At 34.3% G+C, this 24,209-nt stretch overlaps 1 protein-coding gene across 1 annotated transcript in view; it reads right to left on the reverse strand.

Moving 5' to 3' along the window:
* The window catches only part of LOC145679015 (fatty acid synthase-like), a 175,776-nt gene that overhangs the window by 26,715 nt on the left and 124,852 nt on the right, over nt 1-24,209 (reverse strand). The window contains exons 27-32 of the mRNA XM_081749615.1: nt 23,989-24,168; nt 20,033-20,231; nt 10,098-10,278; nt 4,157-4,302; nt 1,130-1,377; nt 17-497 (exon numbers count right to left, since the gene is read on the reverse strand). Of these exons, the coding sequence (XP_081605741.1) occupies nt 17-497; nt 1,130-1,377; nt 4,157-4,302; nt 10,098-10,278; nt 20,033-20,231; nt 23,989-24,168 (1,435 nt within the window). The remainder of the gene's footprint in view (nt 1-16; nt 498-1,129; nt 1,378-4,156; nt 4,303-10,097; nt 10,279-20,032; nt 20,232-23,988; nt 24,169-24,209) is intronic.

Genomic DNA, 24,209 nt, shown 5'->3' on the forward strand with positions numbered 1-24,209 from the left:
CTGGGCTATCACTCACCTAGCATGGCAGCCACTGCACTCACTGCATTATCGCCTTGCAATTTGCCTCTTGAGATCTTTTCGGATACTACCATGCTACAGACAACGGGATGAGGCTGCATTAGGAACTGGTCGAGAACTTGAAAGCAAGAGGTGATACGCTGTGGTAAAGTACCGCCAATATCCATCTCTTTGTCCCCTTGCATCTCAGCCACAAGGCCTACATCTCCAACAGCACCCCATTGGACAGCAAGGCCAGGCAAACCGTCTTGTCGACGTTGTTCACATATCCTTTCCATCACAGAATTTGCAAAACCATAGTTGCTTTGTCCAGCATTTCCACGTCCACAGCTTACGCTAGAGAATACCACAAAGTGCTCTAATTCGGGACAAAGTTTTCGGGAAACTCTGTCGAGATTCTTCGTTGCGGTTGCTTTTGGAAGATAAGCTGTTTTAAAATTATCCTCTGTTTGATTTTCTAACATCGCATCTCGCAATACCTACAAAAAAGTTATACATGTATATAAATCAATCTTGGAATATTCTTATCATACTGTATTTGTAATTAGAAATCAATACGATATTAAATTGTAAAATAAAAGAGTCTTTATACTGCGTATTAGAAATGAAAATGTATAGTTGCTCACAAAAAAAGTTCTCAATTTTTTAAAACGAAATTGCTATTTCTTTGAAAGTTCACCCATTTTATTCTTTCTATTCCCATAAATTGGACTGATTCTTGTTGATACTTGAAAGCCAATAACTTGAATCTTGGCTGATGATGGATTGTGCAGTAGTGACTAAACCTTTAGTTCTTGTGAGTATTATGATAAGGACTATGACTATAAGTACTATTATGATAGTCCTTATGAATCCTTTAGCCCTTGTGACTATTTTCTTAAATCATTATTGAAGCTTACAGACTAGAAACATCGTGAGCTCGGCTACTATACTGAATTTCAGAACATTTGATTATTAAAGACATTAACAATTTATCAGTCTCAATCCACAATTAAGAGCTTAATAAGGAAAAAGGTGGTAATTGATAAATTTTAATAGCGATTTAATATTCTACCCTTAAAGGTATCAATCATTATTTATATTATGAGAAATGTGAAAACATCATGCGTACCACTGCTAAGTTGTAGATGGATCCAACAGGTCCAAGTTTGCTTGCTTCACTAATTAGTTTCATAGTTCCTTCTATGGTAGTAACGTCAGCGGTTGATACAATAACATCAGCTCCGTCAGCTTGCCATCTACGCATACATAGAGTTTGATAGCCATTTTTAATTCCAGTTCTTGATGTCAAAACTATTTTCTTTCCTCCTCTTGTAATAAGCCAATCTGCTAATTCCAAACCAAGACCCCCAAGTCCTCCTAAAAAAAAAAAAAAAAAAAAAAAAAAATCATTGACAAAATTTTAATGTTTTCGCTGATAACTAGAGTGACCACACTCCATGTTACTTAACAGGTTGATTGCCAAGGTGATTTGAGGGTGCTGGTCCCAGGTGACAATACAATTTCTTCTTACCTTTGGCTCGATTATGGATAGTTATATCACATTTTTGTCGCGATATTTTGTTTTTCCCGAAAATGTACCAATAGGATCCGAGCACCCTATGTGGTGCTCTTAGGCTCTCACAGTAATTTGTGACAATGAGCATCATATATGATGCTCAAGAACCTGTATAGGTTAGTAATTTGTGATATCAAACATGAGCATCATCTATGGTGCTCATGGCCCCGCAGAAAAATAAGGTGAGTACCACATATGATGCTCATGTCAGTCACCCTGTTAAACATAGACTGGTAGGGAAACTTCAAATTCATTATCATACTTCAAATATTATGTTGTCTATACTATTTCATAAGTAAATTACCGAAAATTGTAGTAAGAGTGAATATTTATCAAATTACACACATACATTCAGAAGTGTATTAATATACTAATTTTTCAGAATAGTTAAGGTTGTGTAAATTTACTAGGATAAAATAACAAAATGAAATTAATACCAGAATATTTTATACGTATTACAATTAAATCTTAAATATATTTTTAAATATTACATGGAAAACTACATTAAAAATTATGCATTACGATCAAAGTGCGAAATGTTACATTTTTAAAATTAAACATGAATTCTCAGCTCCCTGTTGAAAGAAATTTACGATGATTTTAAAGGAAACTTATCACCAAACATCTCAGAAACAATGCAAAAATGGACATAGTGAAAACATTGTTATTACTGCTTTCCAAATCTTTTATATAATCATATCTACTACCCTACTTCAGTGAAATATGACAAGTCAGGGGTATAGAAACAAAACCTGCTAAATTCAGTTTTCATTTTTGTCAGGAAACGAAAAAATGTAACTCCCTTATGTTTCAGAATTGTAGAACAATTGTTTTTCTTTAGTGACAGATTTCACTTATCTGCATTAAGTAGTGACCACTAAACAAAAAAATGTTTAACAATTCTGACACATACCTGAATCTGGGCGCCAATAGAAGTATTCAGTCTTGAAAGAGGATTTTTTAAAGGAAAATTTCTCGAATTTATTGATCGTGACATGTGTATATTATTATTCGAGAGACAACTTTATTCTAAGGACAATGACACACAAACCATGAATCTAAGATTTAAGTAGGGTACGGTCAAGAGCTTCCAAAAGTGACCTTTTAATTATAATTGTAATTATTATAGGGTGTTCCATATAGGACACCGAATTTGAAAATTAAAAAAGTTAACAGAGCTTCATGAAAATCCTTCTATTTTATGCATATGTAATCAGTAACATCTCTCATTTGCATATAAAATACAATGTCAGGTATATGTAAGGCCTATAGCCCACTGCATGAATATATGCGCTCTACAAAATTATTGATAACTCTCTCGCAAATCTTTGTTCCAATGCCTGCAATCATACGTATGATTTCCGCCTTTAGTTCCAATACAGTGTAGAGCTCCTCCGTGGCTAAGCGGTTAGCGTACGCGCCTTTGGCGTGGGAGACCCGGGTTTGATTCCCGGCGGGAGCTCATGTGGTTCGGATTCCACGTTAATCAGTAGGTCTACGTATCATATAACCTCGCTGCTGAACGGGACGTTAAACTCAAAATCAACTCAACTTCAATAGAGTGCGTACTAGTTTCTTGGCGTACACTTGTGGTATTACAAACGCCCTAATGAAGAAATTATAGAGTGTAAGATCATATGACCTTGCTTGTCATTCTCGGCATATGTCTTCAAATAACACGTTACTTAGTCATAAACTCCTCCATGACTGAAAACCAAAACAAATGGAGCTTCGTCAATCGGAACAACAACAGATAACATCAATGATAAGAACAGAATTTTCAACTTAAAAAAAATCACTCAATTTAATTTCGGTGTTTTTTATGAAACGCCGTATATTATTTTGTTTTTTTTTTCAAAATTTTGGAATATGATTTGAAAATACTCGTATTATTTTCTTCATATCTATTAGCTGTATTTCAATCAAACTTGCCAAATATATACACTAGGACATGTAGTACGTATTGTTAGAAGGTGCTTAAAACTGAAGCCTCTCACAGAAATGCCTAAATATGAAATTAAAGCCTTTTCGAGAATTCCATGCCCAATTTGTACCGAATTTATGGAGCCATGACATATATGTATGGTATCATTCGAGAGCTTTATTTATTTTAAATTGAATTTTAAATCTAGAAGTTAAGGTAAATAGGACACGTGCAGTAGCTCTTTAAAGTGTGTTATTTTATTTTTCAACAATTTTGTACTACATACAAAATGTTTGGAAATATATATATATATTTTTTAAATCCTAATTCATACTCGTACTTTAATAGCTGAAACCATGTTTCTAGTACAGGACGACTGTTATTTTTCGGGGCACCTTTCGAGGAGGTACGAATACCGCTATGAGCGAACAAAAAATTCTAAAAATTCGGAAACCTAATTATTCTGAAGATAATAACGTGGCAAATTTTATTGAAATTAAATTAAATTATTAATATCATCACAATTTTAAGCATTTGCAATATTTAACTAACTATTTACGAAAGAACTGTCAACATTATTATGCTGTGAAATAGTTATTTTACATTATTTCTTGAATACAGAGCTAATTGGAAACTTATTATATGCGATTACTCACCGACAATGATATGTGTTTTACGTGGGTCGCAGTAGTATCTAGGAACTGCAGGAATTATTTTAGGTGTAGGTGCACAGATTTTCATTGTTTCCTCATCACGTATTTTCACAAGTACTTTCCCAATATGCTTTCCAGTGGTCATGTACCTGTAATAATAATAATAATAATAATAATAATAATAATAATAATAATAATAATAATAATAATAATAATAATAATAATAATAATAATAATCTGCCTGATAGGAAAGAACTTAATTATGAGAAGTTTGAAAGTACGGGACATTCTAAGATCAAACAAACTATATATGCGTTATAATACTACATAGATATGTATATAAAATAAATAAAATTAAATATTAAATTTGGTGTGCACATTTTATATCATAGAAGTATTTAGTTTGACAGTTATCGTTATTAATGAAATAAGCGTTAGTTATCAAAAACGGTTAAACTATTGTCAATTCACTAGTTGTGAAAAACATTTTGTACTATCGATTTATTTTATTTAATAAAGTTACATTAATACCTGTAGCTAGTTATACTAATTAAAGATTTTGTGAATAAAACAAAAATCGAGCTAACAAAATCTATTGAAGTTTTCGAATAATACAAATTTAATTGAAGTATACTGTTAATAATAATTTTCAACTTCTACAGAATACTATTAGGAGATACCGTAGCCTAGTGGTTAAAGGGTCCACTTGGCCCGGGTTCGATTCCCGGCCAGCGCTTTCCAATTTTCGGCGTACACTTAGCGTCGTGAGGCAAACTGGGGAGTTACGTGAATGAATGACGTGACTGCCACTAGGTCTAGAAAGCTCCCAATACACCATCGCTAGGCTGGACGAAGTTCAGCCAGTCGCTGACAGATGGCGTTGGAGTGGCTCAGTTCCTCAAATGGGCTGTTACGCCAAGTGGCTTTGGTTTGGTACAGAGTAATATTATTATCAATGTGTAACCTGTAACGCAACTTTACTAAATAAAATAAAAAATGAAACGAAATCTTTGAGTTTTACGTCCCACGGTTATGCTAAAGGAGACGGTGATTATGAGAAATGAATGAAATGGTGGAATAAAGAAAGTGGGAGGAAACGGGAGAACACCGAGAAAACCCACGCACACGGTGTTTGTCCACCACAAAGTTCACTTGGCGGGAGCAGGGTTTGAACCCGGGACCCCATGCACCAGAGGTGAACGCTCTACCACTGAGCCACCGCGGCCCCTCTAAATAAAATAAATCGATAGTATAAAATGTTTTTCACAAGTAGTGAATTGACAATAGTTTAACCGTTTTTTCATTAATAACGATCACTGTCAAACTAAATACTTCTATGTAAATAAAATATGCACACCAAATTTTTCTTCTCATATTTTCATGTTCTTACTTCTTCAAATTATATCATACTTATGTCCTTAGGCCAAGAATATTAATTCTGAATTGAAAATGAAAAGTCTAGTGTACAATTTGTCTATATATTTGTACAGTACATAAGGGGATAGGGTGGTTGTGCCAGTCTTCGACCACCCCCTAGTTGCCGACCACTTTTCACTTTAAAACCATATATTAGGCTTTTTTTCCAATAAAAAAAGCATGCTTTTCCGTTATAATTGAACTGCAGCTTATTCTGAACCAATCACAAAGATACTGTCAAAATATATTGCACATGCATTCGGTAATAGGCAATCAAATGTATGCCTACTGAAGACGCACTGAGTTTTCAACAACTTTAATCTGTTGCAAATGGGAACGACAGCGCCCTGTTTTTCATGCTTTACCATAGTTTTATCTCACCAGGTAAGAAATGCACATATTATTCTGTTACATGGAACTGTAGACCACATTTTAGTAATTAAATTTTAGTGATAACTGTCAGGTATGAAGAATAAATCAATAAAATGTAGTGGTCGGACAATGACTTAAGAAATATTCTTTGTTAACTAGTGTTCGACCACAGGGTGGTCGAGCACTGAAAAATTGTAGAAATATCAATAACGACTAACTTTCAATTTATCTGCATGAAATGAGTACCTAGTTACCAATTCTGAAGTTATAATGGAATACGAAAACATTTACTAGTGTTCGACCACTACTTTTCGTAATACATTTGTACTGATCGAAGATTAGCTGTTTCTTTCTCAGTGTCCGACCATGCTTTGCGTTTGTACTTTCTCGCAGAATTTCTTGATTCAAACACTAATTCAGTGATCAATTTACATTTGTATAATCATCTGCTACGTCTTACCGTTAATACATGAATATTCACCGAATGGCCGTGGCTCAGTGGTAATGGTGAAGAGGCAATCCACTGAGGGTTCGAATCCCTCTCAAGAGCAAGGGTATTTTTAATTGTCCTCGATATTTCTGTGTTGGTTTTCCTGTCAGGATTAGATTACCTCCAATTGGCTCGAGGAGCATTCAGGCTTAATGTCTCGGCTGATACGAACTTTGAACTTTTTTAGTAAAGCATTGGCTTAGCATTCAAAAGGTCCTCGGTTCGATCCCAGCGGTCGACCATCTTGACTGAGTTCTTTCGAGTTTTTCCTCAGTCACACCATGCAAATGCTGGGATGGTATCATCAAAATACGCCCTGACCGTCTAACTTCCAACATCCTCTCCCTCAACCTATCCCGGTCGGAACCGTAGATGCCTAAAGGCCATAAAATAAATTCAAATTCAAGTAACTGAATATTCATGTAGTTTCCCAACATTTTCATGGAAAATTAACGGCACTGTTAGGGTATGACATTTAATTTGAATAATAAATTTATTATATTTGGTCAAATTCGTTTAATATTGAACTACACTATTCTCGCTTCGTCGTTGAACGCATTCAAATATTGTTAGCGGAATAGCTACTATCAGCTTAGGTCTGGAATACATCTGTTTTCCTTGCATGTCCTTAAGAAGTTTTGTTTCTTTCAGAGATAATGAGTAAGTAGGCCTAAGCTTAAACTGCCAGCTTATTCAAACGAGGATCTACAAAAAGCTCTGGAGGCTTGTCAAAAAAAAAAAAAAAAAAAAAAAACGCTCCATACGAAAGGCATCAGTAATCTATGGAATTCCTCGGGTAACGCTGATGGATAAATTTCATGGTCACAGTCCCAAAAAGCGAAAAATAGATACAGAACCATACCTAACACAGAAAGAAGAGGGATTAGCAAACTGGCTCCTTAATGTGAGCATAAGAGCTTTCTACAGAAGAAATACGATCTTCTGAACAGTGTAAAAAAATTGTCGATTCAGAAAAACGCAAAATGCCGTTCAAAGACAATCGAGCTGGTGAAACTTGGTACTACACTTACTTGAGGAGACACCCACAAATAGTGTCCCTAAACTTTGAACAAGGCGCAATACGCTGTAACCGAGGGAAACATTCGCTTGTGGTTTTAGGACCTTGAGAAATACTTGAAACAAACAGGACAATCTGATATTCTAAATGATTATGAGCGAATATTTAATGCTGATGAATCCACCTTTCAACTGTGTCCCAAATCAAGAAAGGCGTTGGGGTCCAAAGCGTAGAAAAATATGTACGAGGTGAAGGGCAACGAGAAAGAAACATTAACACTGCTTTGCACTTTTTCCGCAGCAGGAGAAATTGTATCCCTGATGGTCGTATATCTGTATGTAAGACATCTTCCAAAGGACGTCATCAGTGCAGTTTCTTCAGAGATTTTCATAGGCAGGTCAGGTCAGATAGCGGCTGGATGCGAAGTGAAACACTACGAATGGATAGCAAACGGCTTCCTAAAATAGGTGAATGATCCCTCTATTAGGAAACCAGTCCTTCTGCTAATCGACGGCCACAAGACTCACTTGGCAATGGAAGTCACCGAATTTTGTTCCAGCCATGCTATAGTACTCTACTGCCTTCCACCAAACAGCACACACATTCTTCAACCCTGCGACGTATCGGTTTTCAAATCGTTTTCGAGAGTTCTACATGGAAACTGAGTAAAATGTTACACGTGTTATTTCTGCACCACTAATTAAAAGAGTAATATACAAGGTAGCAACAATTAGTAATTAAAAACGAATTTAGAAGATGGGGTTTATAGCCGTTCAACCCAGAGAAGACGAAGCATGTTTGGTGCTGCATTCCACTGAACCTTAAATGAATTTGGTGGTCTCTTTCTTGACAAAACTATCACAAAATTACTTAATCTCAGCGACTATTGTGCGCAACTGCGAAGTGATACCTGAAAAACTAATTATGAAACATCTACAGATGCTATTCGTTTGGTAAAGTTATGCTTTAGCTTTCATACTATAATTAAAAGTACATTAACCGAGTAGTGGTCGATGACTAAACAGTAGGCGGTCGAACATTAACGAAAAATGGTCGAACACTAAAAGAAATCAGTTACTGGTGTTTATCCGACTAATATTACATAAATGGTATAAGTTATCTCAATTTTGGATAAAGTATAAATAAAATATAGTTTTAGGAACACACGTGAGCTACTTGCATCCTCCTAAGTTGTTCCATTGAGTGAAAAACGATTAACGACGATAAGAAAATGAGTTAGGTGGTCGAGGACTGGCACATTTACCCTACTCCATTTTGTACTTATGTCTACAATGCCACAAATGTTTTCCGGGTAACAAGTTAAATTTTATTATATCTTTCCCAACATTCGTGGAGGCATTTGCATATTGACAAAAATTGAGAAATATTTCTTAAGGGTAATTGTTCACCTAATGTGACTATTTCTGTACTTATTTATGGCCATGAACACAGTATACAGTATACTACAGAAATTTGTCACAATATTTTCTGAATTAATTGGTTCCTCACATCAAAAAAAAAAAAAAAATAAAAAATAAAAAAGTTCATATGGATCTATCGGAAGTGCATAGTTTCCTAGTTATAGGGTGCTGAAAACATAAAAAAAATTTAAAGGTTTATAGTTTCACTACCATAGAATCGATTATATTCGGGTCAACACATCACTGGGGAACTAGTACGTGAACTAACCAAATATCCATCTTACAGAACCTTAGGTACATACACAATCATGTTTAGGAAGGCTGTTTGGGAGTACTTGATCACTATCCACCTACCTCTCTAAAAATTGGTGTGCAAGTACTGGAGCATTCTTAACCCCTTCAGTGCGTAATTTTCAGATGCGAACCGCTGTAAAAAAGTGTAGTTTTTTTTTTTTTGGAGAACTTTGGATGTTGATTCTAAATCTGTTTCAAAATCACTTACATCAGAATCACTAATTAATAACTCTTCCTCGATGTCAGCATCGTTGAAATACGTTTTGAAGCCATTGCTGTGCTGTCTGCTCTCAAACAAAACAAAGAATGAAAACTGTATTTGACGAAGCCCAAATTCTATTTTAATTTCTTTCTTTTTCCTCTTCTTTTAATTAAGCAACAATTGAAACCAGCTGAGCGCAAACTCGCTAAATATTGTCGGGATAACATTACTCATACTATGGGCAAGTATATTCGCCATACGCAATACAAAATAGCCAAAGCAAAATGAAAGCGTATATATACGCCATCCACACAGCAGGTGTGTTTTGAAGACACGAGTTAACTCGCCACCCACACTGAAGGAGTTAAACATGGATATTTCGATAGTTCACATACCGGTTCCTCAGTGATGTCTTGGCCGGACTACGATAGGTCCCATAGTAGTGGAGCCATGAACTTTTAAGTTCACTTGTTTCACGTTTTCGGCACCTTATATCTCCGAAACTATCCACTTTTCAGCACAGTCCATATGAACTTTTTTTTCTTATTTTGATGTGAGGAATCTGTTTACGAAACATTGTAACACATTTTTGTAACCCCCTGTATAACTCGATCAACAGAACCACAATTTTGGATTCGCTATCAATTACCATTGCACTATACATCACAAACACCATTAATCGTCTACTTAGTAAAATTATAATCAGGCTAAATTCTTAATCTAGTGCTAACCTGAATGCATCCTCAACTTGATCGCAGTTAAATACTGTACGGGTAAGCGGTTGCACTGCTCCTGACTTGACACCTTCTTCCACCAACCTAAATAGTTCGTACTTTAAATCACTGTCTTCTTGTTGTAGTACATCCAACATTACTCCATGGAAACTGCAATCTTTCAGGAAGACCTTCAAGCCTACATGACAAAAGCAAAATATTATATAATAGTATTATTCAATAGCGAAAGTTTGTGGATGAAAGGAAGGAATAACTAACTAAAGGAAAGATTTACTGATTGGCATTCAACGGGGAAGTCAACGGTGTGGTTATATATATATATATATATATATATATATATATATATATATATATATATATATATATATATATCCACCCCATCCCGATAATACTAATGGGCGATAAATAACCCTCAGAAAAGATACAGAATGGCCCAAAAGTAGGTATACAGTATCGAACTGATCAGCTCTATTCATTTGATATCATTTCTTATTGTTATCCACTAGGTAGACTTAGTTTCTTTATTATTTGTTCTCAATGTGATTTGGCTTATATCTTAAGCTAAGAAGAGCCGAAGCAAATAAACTAGAACATTATATTTGATCAATGCAGGGGTGTATGCCTACTTTTGGGCCACCCATTTTTAAAAACTGAGCACGAATCTCCTTGTCATTTCTCACAACATCTGTACCAAATTTCACAAAATTAAATCCCCACGTTAAGCGGGTTTGCATATCCAGGCTCCTAACTATGAAAACATTTACGCTCAGTCCAACCTCAATCATTTCACGAATTCAACCTATTTTACGTATGTTATTAGGACATAATATCGATTGTGATTTATTCTAAAAACACTTTTATACATTGCAAGAGCTGTAACGTCCAAATATTTACTGAGAACTCATAGTCGTATCGGAATAAACAAAAGCGAGTATGGAACAGTAAACTGCTTTCACAAAAGGCAAAAGAAGGTGTCCAAAGGCATACAGAACGGTCGAGTGGTTTGGGTCGATACACTATCAATCACATGATTGTGTGTTCAAACTCGGGAGCAAGTTGTTTCTTTTTTAAGTGTCTTCCTATTTTCATCCGGAGGCTGAAAATATTTCTTTGAGTAACTCATTGAAAACTTCTTTTGTTTCAAATTCGATTAGAACGGAACATTATATGAGTTGCAAATCTTAAATCCATAGCTAAAAAAAAAAAAAAAAAGTATACTCACTACTCCATTATCCTCCGATTTGTTACGGAAAACTATTTATAACAGTGGTGACTTCAGAAAATTATCCTCGGGGGGAATTTCAATATGCGGGTGGAGGGCAAATATTGGTAGTTCCACATTGAACACGATCGAATATATGGTCCTGAAGGCGGAAATTTCTTAGCTCGAGAGGGGTCTCAAATTCTCCCTCAGATCACATCCTGAAAGCATCTTTGCTTAAAAGCTTTTCGTAACAAATATAATATTACACTTGTTTCTCGTTCTACATTTAGAATTGCTAAAATCATAACTTATAGAGGATTATAATAAAAGCATAAAAATTACAATACCAATCATGTATAAATTATCCTATAAGTTACCAACTTTGGGTCAGATTAAAACTCAAAAATATTTGTTTTCGGATTGCACTTAGAAGTAAGTCCTCTCTATATAATCCTGATTGCAAAGCCATGTATAACTCTAATTAATTAATCAATATTTATACAAATATTTTTTTTTATTTTACTATTTTTACTATTCAATATTATATACACTTCATTTCCAAAATCAAAATCTCGAAAATGTATATTGTACGAGTGCAGATTCGCAAATAAATGATTATTTATCATATATATTGGTCCCTATTCGAAATTCTATTTAATCGAATCCGACAAGAACACAGACAGAAACATCGAGAACAGGTGAAAAAAAAGAGAAGAAAGTGACTCGAACTTAGTTCGAATGGTGTTTTATAAGCCGAACGCCTTAGACCACTCGGCTATGGTAACAACTAGTGATTGTAGCAAAGGCTTCGAGTAGTAGTTCTTATTACAGAATAACATTTTCTATTGCCTAAAATTTAAACCTACTTTACTTGATACAATATATCTATTAATTTGTTTCATGAACACGTTTTTGTTACTTTGATGAATGATGTATGTTGTTGATATAGATTCAATTACACGTTCTTTCGTAAATATTATAGAAAGTATCAGGGTTATTTATGATCTTTCATGGAAATTGACTGGCGCATGCGCAGTACACAGACAGTTCAATTGGAAGGCGAGGAAGGAAACGCTAACACACTGTTAGGATGTTTCTTCGCTGTGAAGTATAAAGAACAACTAAAATGTATTTTACGCTTGTCATTGCGTAAAGAATCACCAGGTTAATGTTTGTCCAAGTTCTCACTGATCAACTGGACTCATGAAATATAATTAATATTGTCATTACTGCACAATATGAAGAATAAAGAACGTAAATTACACCACATTGTTCTCGAATTCGAACCTAGCTAAGGAAGGAACAATAAACAAAATGTGATTTATTCATTCGAATTGACATAATTCAATGAAACTAGAAATTACACAATCAAAAGGAAAAACATCGTTAAAAAGACAATAATACTTTTATCCGAGATGTGAAATAAAGTTATTAATTAACTGAAATGAAAGTAATATTGGGCATGATATACAGTAAGAAAAAAAGTAAACGTTTTCTTAGAAACGTTCAAAGTAAATTCACAAATACTTTTTGAAGATATACTACTCTTCCTTAACGTTTTAACGAACTAATAAGTAAACAAGCAAAGGAAAAGAATGAAGACCTAAAGTATTGCTCTTGAGAAAATATAATAAATAAATGAAACTTAAATAAATGTTTACACAAAAAATAACACACTAGTACTTCGTGTAATCACCTCCAGAGTCAATAACTTCTTGAAGTCTGGAGGGGATACTAGATACAAGACTCGAGCAATACGACGGTGTGTCACGAAAATGTTGCCACAGTTCCATAATATGATTTTGAAGAAACGTTTGGTCTCTGTCTTCACGTCTCTCTTCCCATTCTTGCACCATGTAGGTCCACAGATGTTCAATTGGGTTCAAATCTGGGGATAGAGGGGGCCACTCAATACAAATTAACTCTGGATGTTCACTTAGCCACTCTCGTGTTTGCCGGGAAGTGTGAACAGCACTGTTGTCATGCATAAATATATATTCTTCCTGTTCGGGGAAGTTTCTTTCTAAGGACGGTAACAACGTATTTTCGAGGATATTAATGTAAACTGCTGTTCATTCTCTCAGGCACCGCAACCAAATCTCCAGGACCAGCAGCCGTCATGTATCCCCAGAAGTGTGCTGATATTCGTCCTGAACAAGAAGTTCTGATAATATTTTGTTCAGCATACCTGGTTCCGCGCGGTCTATACAATATAACTCTGCCTTGTTGGTTAGACTTGAAAACCTTCTCGTCGGTCCAGATGACTAAGTCCCAATATGAGTGAGGTTGGGTTATGTTATTCTGTGCCCATTCCATTCGTCTGGCCTTGTGAGTTTCAGTCAGGAGAGTCTTCCTAGCGGGTCTTGAACAGTGTAGACCAGCCCCCAATGATCTTCTTATTATTGTTTCGTGAGAACAATTATATTCTCTGGTTTTGTCCAAGAGGATTGACGTGTGGCGTAGAGGTCTGTTTATTACTTCTGTAACTAAAGCTTGATCTTGAGCTGCAGTTGTCACTTTTGGCCTTCCACTTCATGACCGAGACCTGAACCATTCACCACCTTCTTCATGTCGCTGAACCCATTTCTTGACCGTTTTCTTGTCACATCCCAGATCTCTAGCAATCTGAGGCACAGTTTGTCCCATTTTTGCTCGGTCTATGATTTCTCCTCTCAGAGCAACAGACAGTTCTCCACAACCTTTAGAGCGAGGCATTTTCAGAACCTGTTAGAAATTTGCGTTCTGGCGTGTATGACAAATGACGGTAAAGTGCATCTTCTGTTTCTACTGCGCATGCACCAGTCAATTTTCATGAAAGATCATAAATAATCCTGACAATTGTTGTAATATTTATGAACGAATACGTAATAGAACTTATATTAACAACATCATTCGTCAAAGTAAAGAATACCGTAAACATAAAACAATTTCAACAGACCAAAATAGGCTTAAACTTCAGAGAATACAAAATAAATTTCATACTGTAACAAAAGATTGAACATGAAATACGCTTACTAAATTTTCAACTTGTCACATTAGCCGAGTAGACTAAGGCATTCGGCTAGAGATTCTGAGGCACCATTCAAGAATAGTTCGAATCCCACCACAGTACAATTTGGTTTTACCTCTTCTTCACGTTTCTGTTTGTGATACTGCCGGATTCTATTAAATATAATTTCGTAATACGCTAAAATATACGTAATATTTGAAATTCTTAATCTCCCATTTTTACATTTTTCAAGCTCACAAGGGACATCACCCAATTGTCCGGCTGCGATTTCAATGATTTTTTTTTGTGCTGATAGAGGACATGTATGTATTATTTGTTATGACAGAAATTTTTGCCATCGTGCATGTTTTCTATTTTTCTATATTTTTTAAGAGTTGTGATGTGGTTATTAGAGATTACTGCAGAACTCCCTTACTACCCTTGTAAACGGAGTTTTAATGAAAAAACAACCATGTAGATACAGATAAGGCCTAGGGGGAAGTCGTATGGTAGGTATGACCTTGACGGCAGCCATCTTGAAATCCGCCATTTTGAATTAAGGTTAAGTTTTTTAAATGGGAATAGGGTAATATGATACATAATTTCGGGCTAGAATTTAATCAGGAAGACAATGGGGAAGTAAGTTTTAAGATGTGTCCATTTAGGAAAAAGTTACAGGCATATTAATTGTTTATACTTACTATGTGCGTAAGTCCCTTACCTCCGCTTCTAACCCGCGTATTGATGATAATAAATGGTTATAACAGTCATATTATGCCTCTTTGATGTTTTCTATCATTGCTGCTGTTCCTTTAAAGTTGTATTTATTAAAGTATTTTATTGTGTGTCGTTTGCACAACATGTCCGCTACATTTCCTGATAATTTTATGTTCGTATAACACCAATTTGTTTTAATTTCAGTTGTATTTCTTTACGTCACATAGGTCCATAGGTTCCTCGTGTATTCTGGTTTAAAATAAATAATTACATTGCAAGTCTTCAAAATTCAGAAAGATTGCTGAATGCTTATCCCAACACTATTCATGAACTGACAAATCGCAACTTTTAAAAGATGTAATAAATTTAGAAAACATGAGCCATGGCAACAATTGCAAAGTGCCAGTTGGAATCTTAAAACATGCAGTGAAAATTAGGAGAGTTGCAAATTTGAAAGATCGAGTAATGGACGTTTGGTGCTCATTAGTAAGAGTCCTAAATTCATACTTGTTAGCTATAGAACCAAAATAAGCATTCTATTGGCGTTTTGGGAAAATTTACTATTAAAATGATATGTTACATGCTATGGTTTTCATTTTTCAAAACTTCACTTTAATTCAAAATGGCGGATTTCAAGATGGCTGCCTTCAAGGTCATACCTACAATACGACTTTCTCCTAGGTCTTATCTGTATCTACATGGTTGTTTTTTTCATTAACACTCCGTTTACAAGGGTAGTAAGGGAGTTCTGCAGTAATCTCTAATAACCACATCACAACTCTTAAAAATTATAGAAAAATAGAAAACATGCACGATGGCAAAAATTTCTGTCATAACAAATAATACATACATGTCCTCTATCAGCACAAAAAATTTCATTGAAATCGGAGCCGGACAATTGGGTGATGTCCCTTGTCAGTTGAGAAGAAAGAGGGAAAATGAAAGTACAAAGATTTACAATAATTACTTAGCATTTACTGTCATTGTAATTGTGGATATTTTATTTATGAAAATGTATAATGAACTAAAAATATATTCAGTAGGTCACATGTCTACATTTTTTGATTCTAACTTGAAAGTTACAGTTTAGGCGGTGACATATCAAAGACCCAGGGGGTTGAGGGGGTTGTAACCCCTCCCATTGAAACTTTTATATTCTATTGAAATAAAAAGTGTTTCAGTTTATAATCTTGGAAAAGCAGCAATCACTGTGTATGGAGGACGGTTTATTTATACTACGATTTATACTACGAATATCCAAATGTGTAGAAGATGTGACTGGATATTGTGCATAATCATTCAAGAAATATAACACAACGAAGGGACTTCGTAAACCCTTCACGCCACCCCAGGAGGACGAAGTGCGTCCCGCCGTCCCTCGGTTGGGAACTACTGCTTGCGAGGAAAACATTCTAACAGTGTGTTAGCGTTTCCTTCCTCGCCTTCCAATTGAACTGTCTGTGTACTGCGCATGCGCCAGTCAATTTCCATAAAAGATCATAAATAACCCTGATACTTTATATAACGTTTACGAAAGAACGTGTAATTGAATCTATATCAACAACATACATCATTCATCAAAGTAACGAAAACATGTTCATGAAACAAATTAATAGATATATTATATCAAAGTAAATTAGATTTAAATTTTAGGCAATAGAAAATGTTATTCTATAATAAGCACTACTACTCGAAGCCTTTGCTACAATCACTAGTTGTTACCATAGCCGAGTGGTCTAAGGCGTTCGGCTTATAAAGCACCATTCGAACTAAGTTCGAGTCACATTTTTCTCTCTTTTTTTTCACCTGTTCTCGATGTTTCTGTCTGTGTTCTTGTCGGATTCGATTAAATAGAATTTCGAATAGGGACCAATATATATGATAAATAATCATTTATTTGCGAATCTGCACTCGTACAATATACATTTTTGAGATTTTGATTTTGGAAATGAAGTATATCTAATATTGAATAGTAAAAATAGTAAAATAAAAAAAATATTTGTATAAATATTGATTAATTAATTAGAGTTATACATGGCTTTGCAATCAGGATTATATAGAGAGGACTTACTTCTAAGTGCAATCCGAAAACAAATATTTTTGAGTTTTAATCTGACCCAAAGTTGGTAACTTACAGGATAATTTATACATGATTGGTATTGTAATTTTTATGCTTTTATTATAATCCTCTATAAGTTATGATTTTACCAATTCTAAATGTAGAACGAGAAACAAGTGTAATATTATATTTGTTACGAAAAGCTTTTAAGCAATGATGCTTTCAGGATGTGATCTGAGGGAGAATTTGAGACCCCTCTCGAGCTAAGAAATTTCCGCCTTCAGGACCATATATTCGATCGTGTTCAATGTGGAACTACCAATATTTGCCCTCCACCCGCATATTGAAATTCCCCCCGAGGATAATTTTCTGAAGTCACCACTGTTTATAAATAGTTTTCCGTAACAAATCGGAGGATAATGGAGTAGTGAGTATACTTCTTTTTTTTTTTTTTTTTTTAAGCTATGGATTTAAGATTTGCAACTCATATAATGTTCCGTTCTAATCGAATTTGAAACAAAAGAAGTTTTCAATGAGTTACTCAAAGAAATATTTTCAGCCTCCGGATGAAAATAGGAAGACACTTAAAAAAGAAACAACTTGCTCCCGGGTTTGAACACACAATCATGTGATTGATAGTGTATCGACCCAAACCACTCGACCGTTCTGTATGCCTTTGGACATCTTCTTTTGCCTTTTGTGAAAGCAGTTTACTGTTCCATACTCGCTTTTGTTTATTCCGATACGACTATGAGTTCTCAGTAAATATTTGGACGTTACAGCTCTTGCAATGTATAAAAGTGTTTTTAGAATAAATCACAATCGATATTATGTCCTAATAACATACGTAAAACAGGTTGAATTCGTGAAATGATTGAGGTTGGACTGAGCGTAAATGTTTTCATAGTTAGGAGCCTGGATATGCAAACCCGCTTAACGTGGGGATTTAATTTTGTGAAATTTGGTACATTTGCCTTTATATACACAAGTGAAGGACGTCTTGATAAAAATTGGGAAGGGGCATCATAAAGGGGAGATATTTTTTATTTTTTTAAAAAATCTCACCGTTTGCAAGATTTGAGCCTACTTGCGGTCGGAGTTTCTAATTCATGTATAATTAGTGTTTTCTTTCTTCTTGTATGCAGTATGTAATAAGCGAATACATTACACACAATTAATTATGCCAGTTGTGATATATGGTGTTGATTGAGCGAAACACTCCAAACAATGAAGATTCATCTTAGATTGGAGAAATAGTTGTCCTCCGTTTCTCATTATCACTTGACCATGAAACAAACGCCTGAGATATATACTAACCCTATATACAAATGTCTTGTGATGGCATGTATAATTCGTAGGATATGATGTTTTATTTTTTTTTTTAATTTCAACGTTTCCAGTGTACTCCTAAAAATGTAATAGCGAAATAATGGCCCTTTAAACAAAAATATTCAATTAGAGCTGAACAATCTACACAAAATTTGCAATCGATCAGTGGAAACGGCATTTTTCGAGAGCTTGTGGTTTCCGAGATATCATTGTCAAAAGAAAAGAATTATCCACAAATATATATACATATATATATATATATATATATATATATATATATATATATATATATATATATATATATATATATATATATATATGTATGTATGTATATATATATCAAGAATAAGATAAGATTAGCAGAAAATAGACACAAACAAAATGGCAATAAAAGAAATTAAAACAGATGTCGAGACCAAAAGTTTATAACAAGAAAATACTTTTGAGAAATTGCAAAATAGTAAAATGTAACAAGTAAAATAAAAAAAAAAAACGACAAAACAGAAAAAAGTTAAAAGAACTTCTATTATTCAACTTAGGCTACAAGATAGGCCGAAAACTTTTGTATTGTTACCAACTTACACGCTGTGTTATTTAGGACTAATTTCAATAATTATCTTATTTCTTTTTAGTGTGGTTATTGAAGAGTAGCACTCGCTTGCAATGAGGACAATATTCCACAAAAGTTACAGAATCTTTCGAGTTTTAATAAAACTCTGAAATCCTATGTATCAGTCACAAATTAAATAATCTTCAAAATATTCACAAACACACACACAAAACAACAGAAAATGTAAATAGAATTTAGTCAATGCAGTCTCAAAATTTGTTACCTCTATTGTATCCAGGTACACAAGGAAATACCTTACATCTTAGAATAAGTAAGAGTAAACATGAAAATACTTGTGGTAACTTGTTTCTGACTCCTAAAAATGACTGTAGCAGAAGTATGAAAAGTCTTTTTGTATAGAGCGATTCTATCTGTTCGTCTGTTTCTCTGTGGATATAAGGGTAAAAACGGTAGGAGATAGCGCGAAATAGCTTTTTATTTATTTATTTATTCAGCGTCCCAAGAATGGTTCCATCTGAGCCTCATTATTCCTTTTTCACCTTTGGATCCCATTAACTTGGAAAGCTATCGTATTGTCAATGAAAAAGAGTCACTTGTCTAAATTAAAGTACGGGTATTCGCTATTGATATGTTCTGTTTACTAAGCTTAGTATGCTCCTTTGTGGCTAAGCGGTTAGCATATGCACCTTTGGCGTGGGAGAGTCCGGCTCGATTTCCGGCGGGAGATCATGTGGTTCAGATTCCACGTTAATCAGTAGGTCCCGTCTCGTATAGCCTCGCTGCTGAAAGGGACGTTAAGCTCAAAATCAACTCAACTAACAGCTTAGTAATACAATCTAAAGTGAGGAGCAATTTCAACTATGTGACAAAATAACATTATACCAAAACAGTATGAAAAAATGTAAAATTAAATTCATGAATTATTAAATTTAATGCTTGATGTTTGTAGCATACCCATTACATCTTTTTATTTATTTTTCAATAAAACGGATCCGTATTTTAGAACACAATAGATTTCAAACCTTTACTTAGAAAATATTTTAAAGTAAAACATTACACTTACCTAAAGAGTTGTCATTTGTCATATCAAATTTACCAATTTCTATGAATCTTCCATGTTTTGCTAAGCATCTCACAGAGGCATGCAGTTTTTCCATAGCTAAAGAATTGAGAACTAGATCAACACCTCTGTGATTCGTGGCTTCTTTCACATCTCTTTCAAAAGTTGTGTCTCGAGAATTAAAGATATGACTATCTTTTAGCTGTTACGTAAAGAAAGAAAAGTAAAAAAAAAGTTTACTTTTGCTAGAGTTAATGCCTTAAATTCAATAAGTTATATACAAAGATCAGCAGCAATCTCTAGTGCAGGGTTTCTCAACCTCGGAGTCGCGACACCTAGGAGGGTCGCGATAGGGTTTCATGGGGGTCGCGAAGATAAACGGAAGAGACAAATATAATTACAATCGAGTACCGAAAGTTATTTCCAAATATTATTTTAAATTTTGTTCTGACAGGTATATTTTTATTTTTATACATCCTGTTAAGAACAACAAAAGATAAGTCTACTAAACATTTTAATAGATGGAGAGTTGTTTAAAAATCAATTTAAATGAAAGAGGTACAATATAAAAGAACTATTTATATAATGGATTCTACTATTATAGAAATAGACGGATATCGTGATCTCCGCAATAGGCATATTAAGAATCCCAAACAAGCTTATTAAAAACCAAAAATTACAATGGGGTCGCTGACAAGACAATGGAATAAAATGGGGGTCGTAATAGGACTTAGGTTGAGAACCACTGCTATAGTGTTACAAATAGTTCCTATGAATATGCAGCATCATTAACCTAACAATCAGTACAATATTTGAATTCAAGAACAAGTTCAAGCTCTGATGTGGTTTGTATTTCATGAATAAAAGAGATCAGCTTGTAAAGTAAAGTCATACATACTGAACTCAAATTTGCTTGAGGGAAAACTCTGGAAGGAATTCTAAGGAAATTATTAAATTATTACCTTCTTGACTTACATCCAAACATTGTTATCGGGTTGAAACTAAATTATGATAATATAAATATACTGGATATTTTTCTGGGTGCATTTAGTTGTAGTGCGACATCTTCAAATTTGAATTTTATTTAGCTTAGATGTTTGTCCAATTTTTGTCCATTTTTGTCCATGCAAGCAATGTTGTCTACTTCGATCACCATTAATGTGACATCTTTAAATTCGAATTCTAACTAGCTTAGAATTTCCCCCATTTTTGTAGATTTTTGTACCATCAAACTAGTAAAAATTCGAATTTGAAGATGTGTGAACGAAGTGGCCAAATTTTGAAGTAGCCTCGGTCGTTTATTCGAATGGTTCAAATCTTTTCTTGGGTGGACAAAAATGAACAAAAATTGGACAAAATTCTGAACTAATTAAATTTGGACTGCAAGTGGCCAAATTTTGAAATGGTACTCCCTCGTTTATTTGAATGGTACAAACCTTTTTTGTTGGGTGGACAGAAACGGACAAAATTGGACAAAATTCTGAGCTAGTTAAGTTTCGAATTTGAAGATGTTGCACGACAGGTTAAACATGGACCTCTTTTTCCACTTTAAGTTAAAGACAAGACACCAATTCCTCAGTATTAATACATGCCAATATATGAATTTGATTAACCCAAGAATTCATGATTGATTGCAGAATAAAAATCTCAAGCAAAGAAATTAACAATTTCTTGATTCAGACAATGTACTTTTAATGAAACAAATAATAAAGAAATAAATGAAATAACTATAGCCTAACCTAAGTTTAGTGTTGTTGGTACATGTATGAACAAAATTTGTTCCTGTTCTCATCTGGTGATGGAAGAATTTTATCAATATTTTTCAAGCAGCTAGTTTAAGCATACATGAAAGCAAAACTGTCTTTTCAGTAAACATTTCTCATTATATTTACATGTGTCCTGGGAGGTCCAGAGTGTACCTAAAGTTACATTTTTAAAGTTATTCCAATAATTTATTGCATTTCGCAACTTGAATGCATCCTTTAAATTTTATATTGTATTTCTTGTAGGCTCCCAGATTGCATAGTGTATACACATATTGTAAGATGAGACAAAAGTCACGTTACACATCCAAATAGTACCAATTTCAATGTGTTCAAAATGGCCACTACTTTGCAGATTACATACTTCATTTGCCGTTCATAGTTACATGAGAATTTGTTAGTACAGTCCACTACTTTGCAGGATTACAAACTTCATTTCTCGTTCATAGTTATACGAGTTTGTTAGTATAGTCCAGTACTTTGCAGATTACATACTTCATTTGCCGTTCATAGTTACATGAGAATTTGTTAGTACAGTCCACTACTTTGCATGATTACATACTCCATTTGCTGTTCATAATTAAATGAGAGTTTGTTAGTACGGTCCATAACTTTGCATAATTACATACTTTATAGATACATGAGAGTTTGTTAGTATAGTCCAGTACTTTGCAGATTACACACATTTGCCGTTCATAGTTACATGAGAATTTGTTAGTACAGCCCACTACTTTGCAGGATTACAAACTTTATTTGCCGTTCATAGTTATACGAGAGTTTGCTAGTATAGTCCACTACTTTGCAGATTACATACTTCATTTGCTGTTCATAGTTACATGAGAATTTGTTAGTACAGTCCACTACTTTGCAGGATTACAAACTTCATTTGCCGTTCATAGTTACACGAGAGTTTGTTAGTATATCCAGTACTTTGCAGATTACATACTTCATTTGCCGTTCATAGTTACATGAGAATTTGTTAGTACAGTCCGCTACTTTGCAGGATTACAAACTTCATTTGCCGTTACATGAGAGTTTGTTAGTATAGTCCACTACTTTGCATGCTTACAAACTTCATTTGCCGTTCATAGTTACATGAGAGTTTGTTAGTATAGTCCACTACTTTGCAGGATTACAAACTTCATTTGCCGTTCATAGTTACATGAGAATTTGTTAGTACAGTCCACTACTTTGCAGGATTACAAACTTTATTTGCCGTTCATAGTTACATGAGAGTTTGTTAGTATAGTCCACTACTTTGCATGCTTACAAACTTCATTTGCCGTTCATAGTTACATGAGAGTTTGTTAGTATAGTCCACTACTTTGCAGGATTACAAACTTCATTTGCCGTTCATAGTTACATGAGAGTTTGTTAGTATAGTCCACTACTTTGCATGCTTACAAACTTCATTTGCCGTTCATAGTTACATGAGAGTTTGTTAGTATAGTCCACTACTTTTCATGCTTACAAACTTCATTTGCCGTTCATAGTTACATGAGAGTTTGTTAGTATAGTCCACTACTTTGCATGCTTACAAACTTCATTTGCCGTTCATAGTTACATGAGAGTTTGTTAGTATAGTCCACTACTTTTCATGCTTACAAACTTCATTTGCCGTTCATAGTTACATGAGAGTTTGTTAGTATAGTCCACTACTTTGCATGCTTACAAACTTCATTTGCCGTTCATAGTTACATGAGAGTTTGTTAGTATAGTAGAATGATTTGAGCATTGGATTGCATCCAAGGATTTTTGCTTTCGGGGACCTTAAAGAATCGTATACTCCGAAAAAGTTCAAAGCTTGGACTATCTGAAAACAAAGGTTCATAAGCTTAGAAGCATCACTGAAGTCATTTCTATCATACTAACTTAAGTTTCGCTAAATTAGGAGTATCGAATAAGATGTGTCTATATTAAGCGATATCATTTTCAGTTACATGCATTCTGCAATATAAATTCTAACATTATCATTAATGAGTAAAACTAAAAACTTAAGAAATGGAAATAAATCTAACAGTAGGCTTAAAAGAGGAATGGAACAATAATTGCTAATAATAATAATAATAATGGAACATAATCTAACAGTAAATTAAGACAATAAAACCAAGCAATTGTTGGAATTAAGCAAGTTGTAAATTGAATGTTTCATATCTTGCTTGTTCATTTTTTAAAAAAGATAAATGTACTACTTACTTGTGGAAATCTTTTCTTTAGAAATTCTCTCTTCTCTGGAGTACCAACTGTTGTATATACCGTGCAGCCCATATGAAGAGCAACAGAAATAGCTGCCTGGCCAACACCACCACTACCGGAATGAATTAAAATGGATTCTCCTGGTTGCATTTGGCCTCGGATTATAAGTCCATAGTAAACCTAGAGAATAAAGTAGAATATATATTTGAAGTTAAATGAAG

Source organism: Thermobia domestica, chromosome 2, assembly GCF_964235325.1.
Source record: "Thermobia domestica chromosome 2, izTheDome1.hap1.1, whole genome shotgun sequence".
NCBI classification, from domain to species: Eukaryota; Metazoa; Arthropoda; class Insecta; order Zygentoma; family Lepismatidae; genus Thermobia; species Thermobia domestica.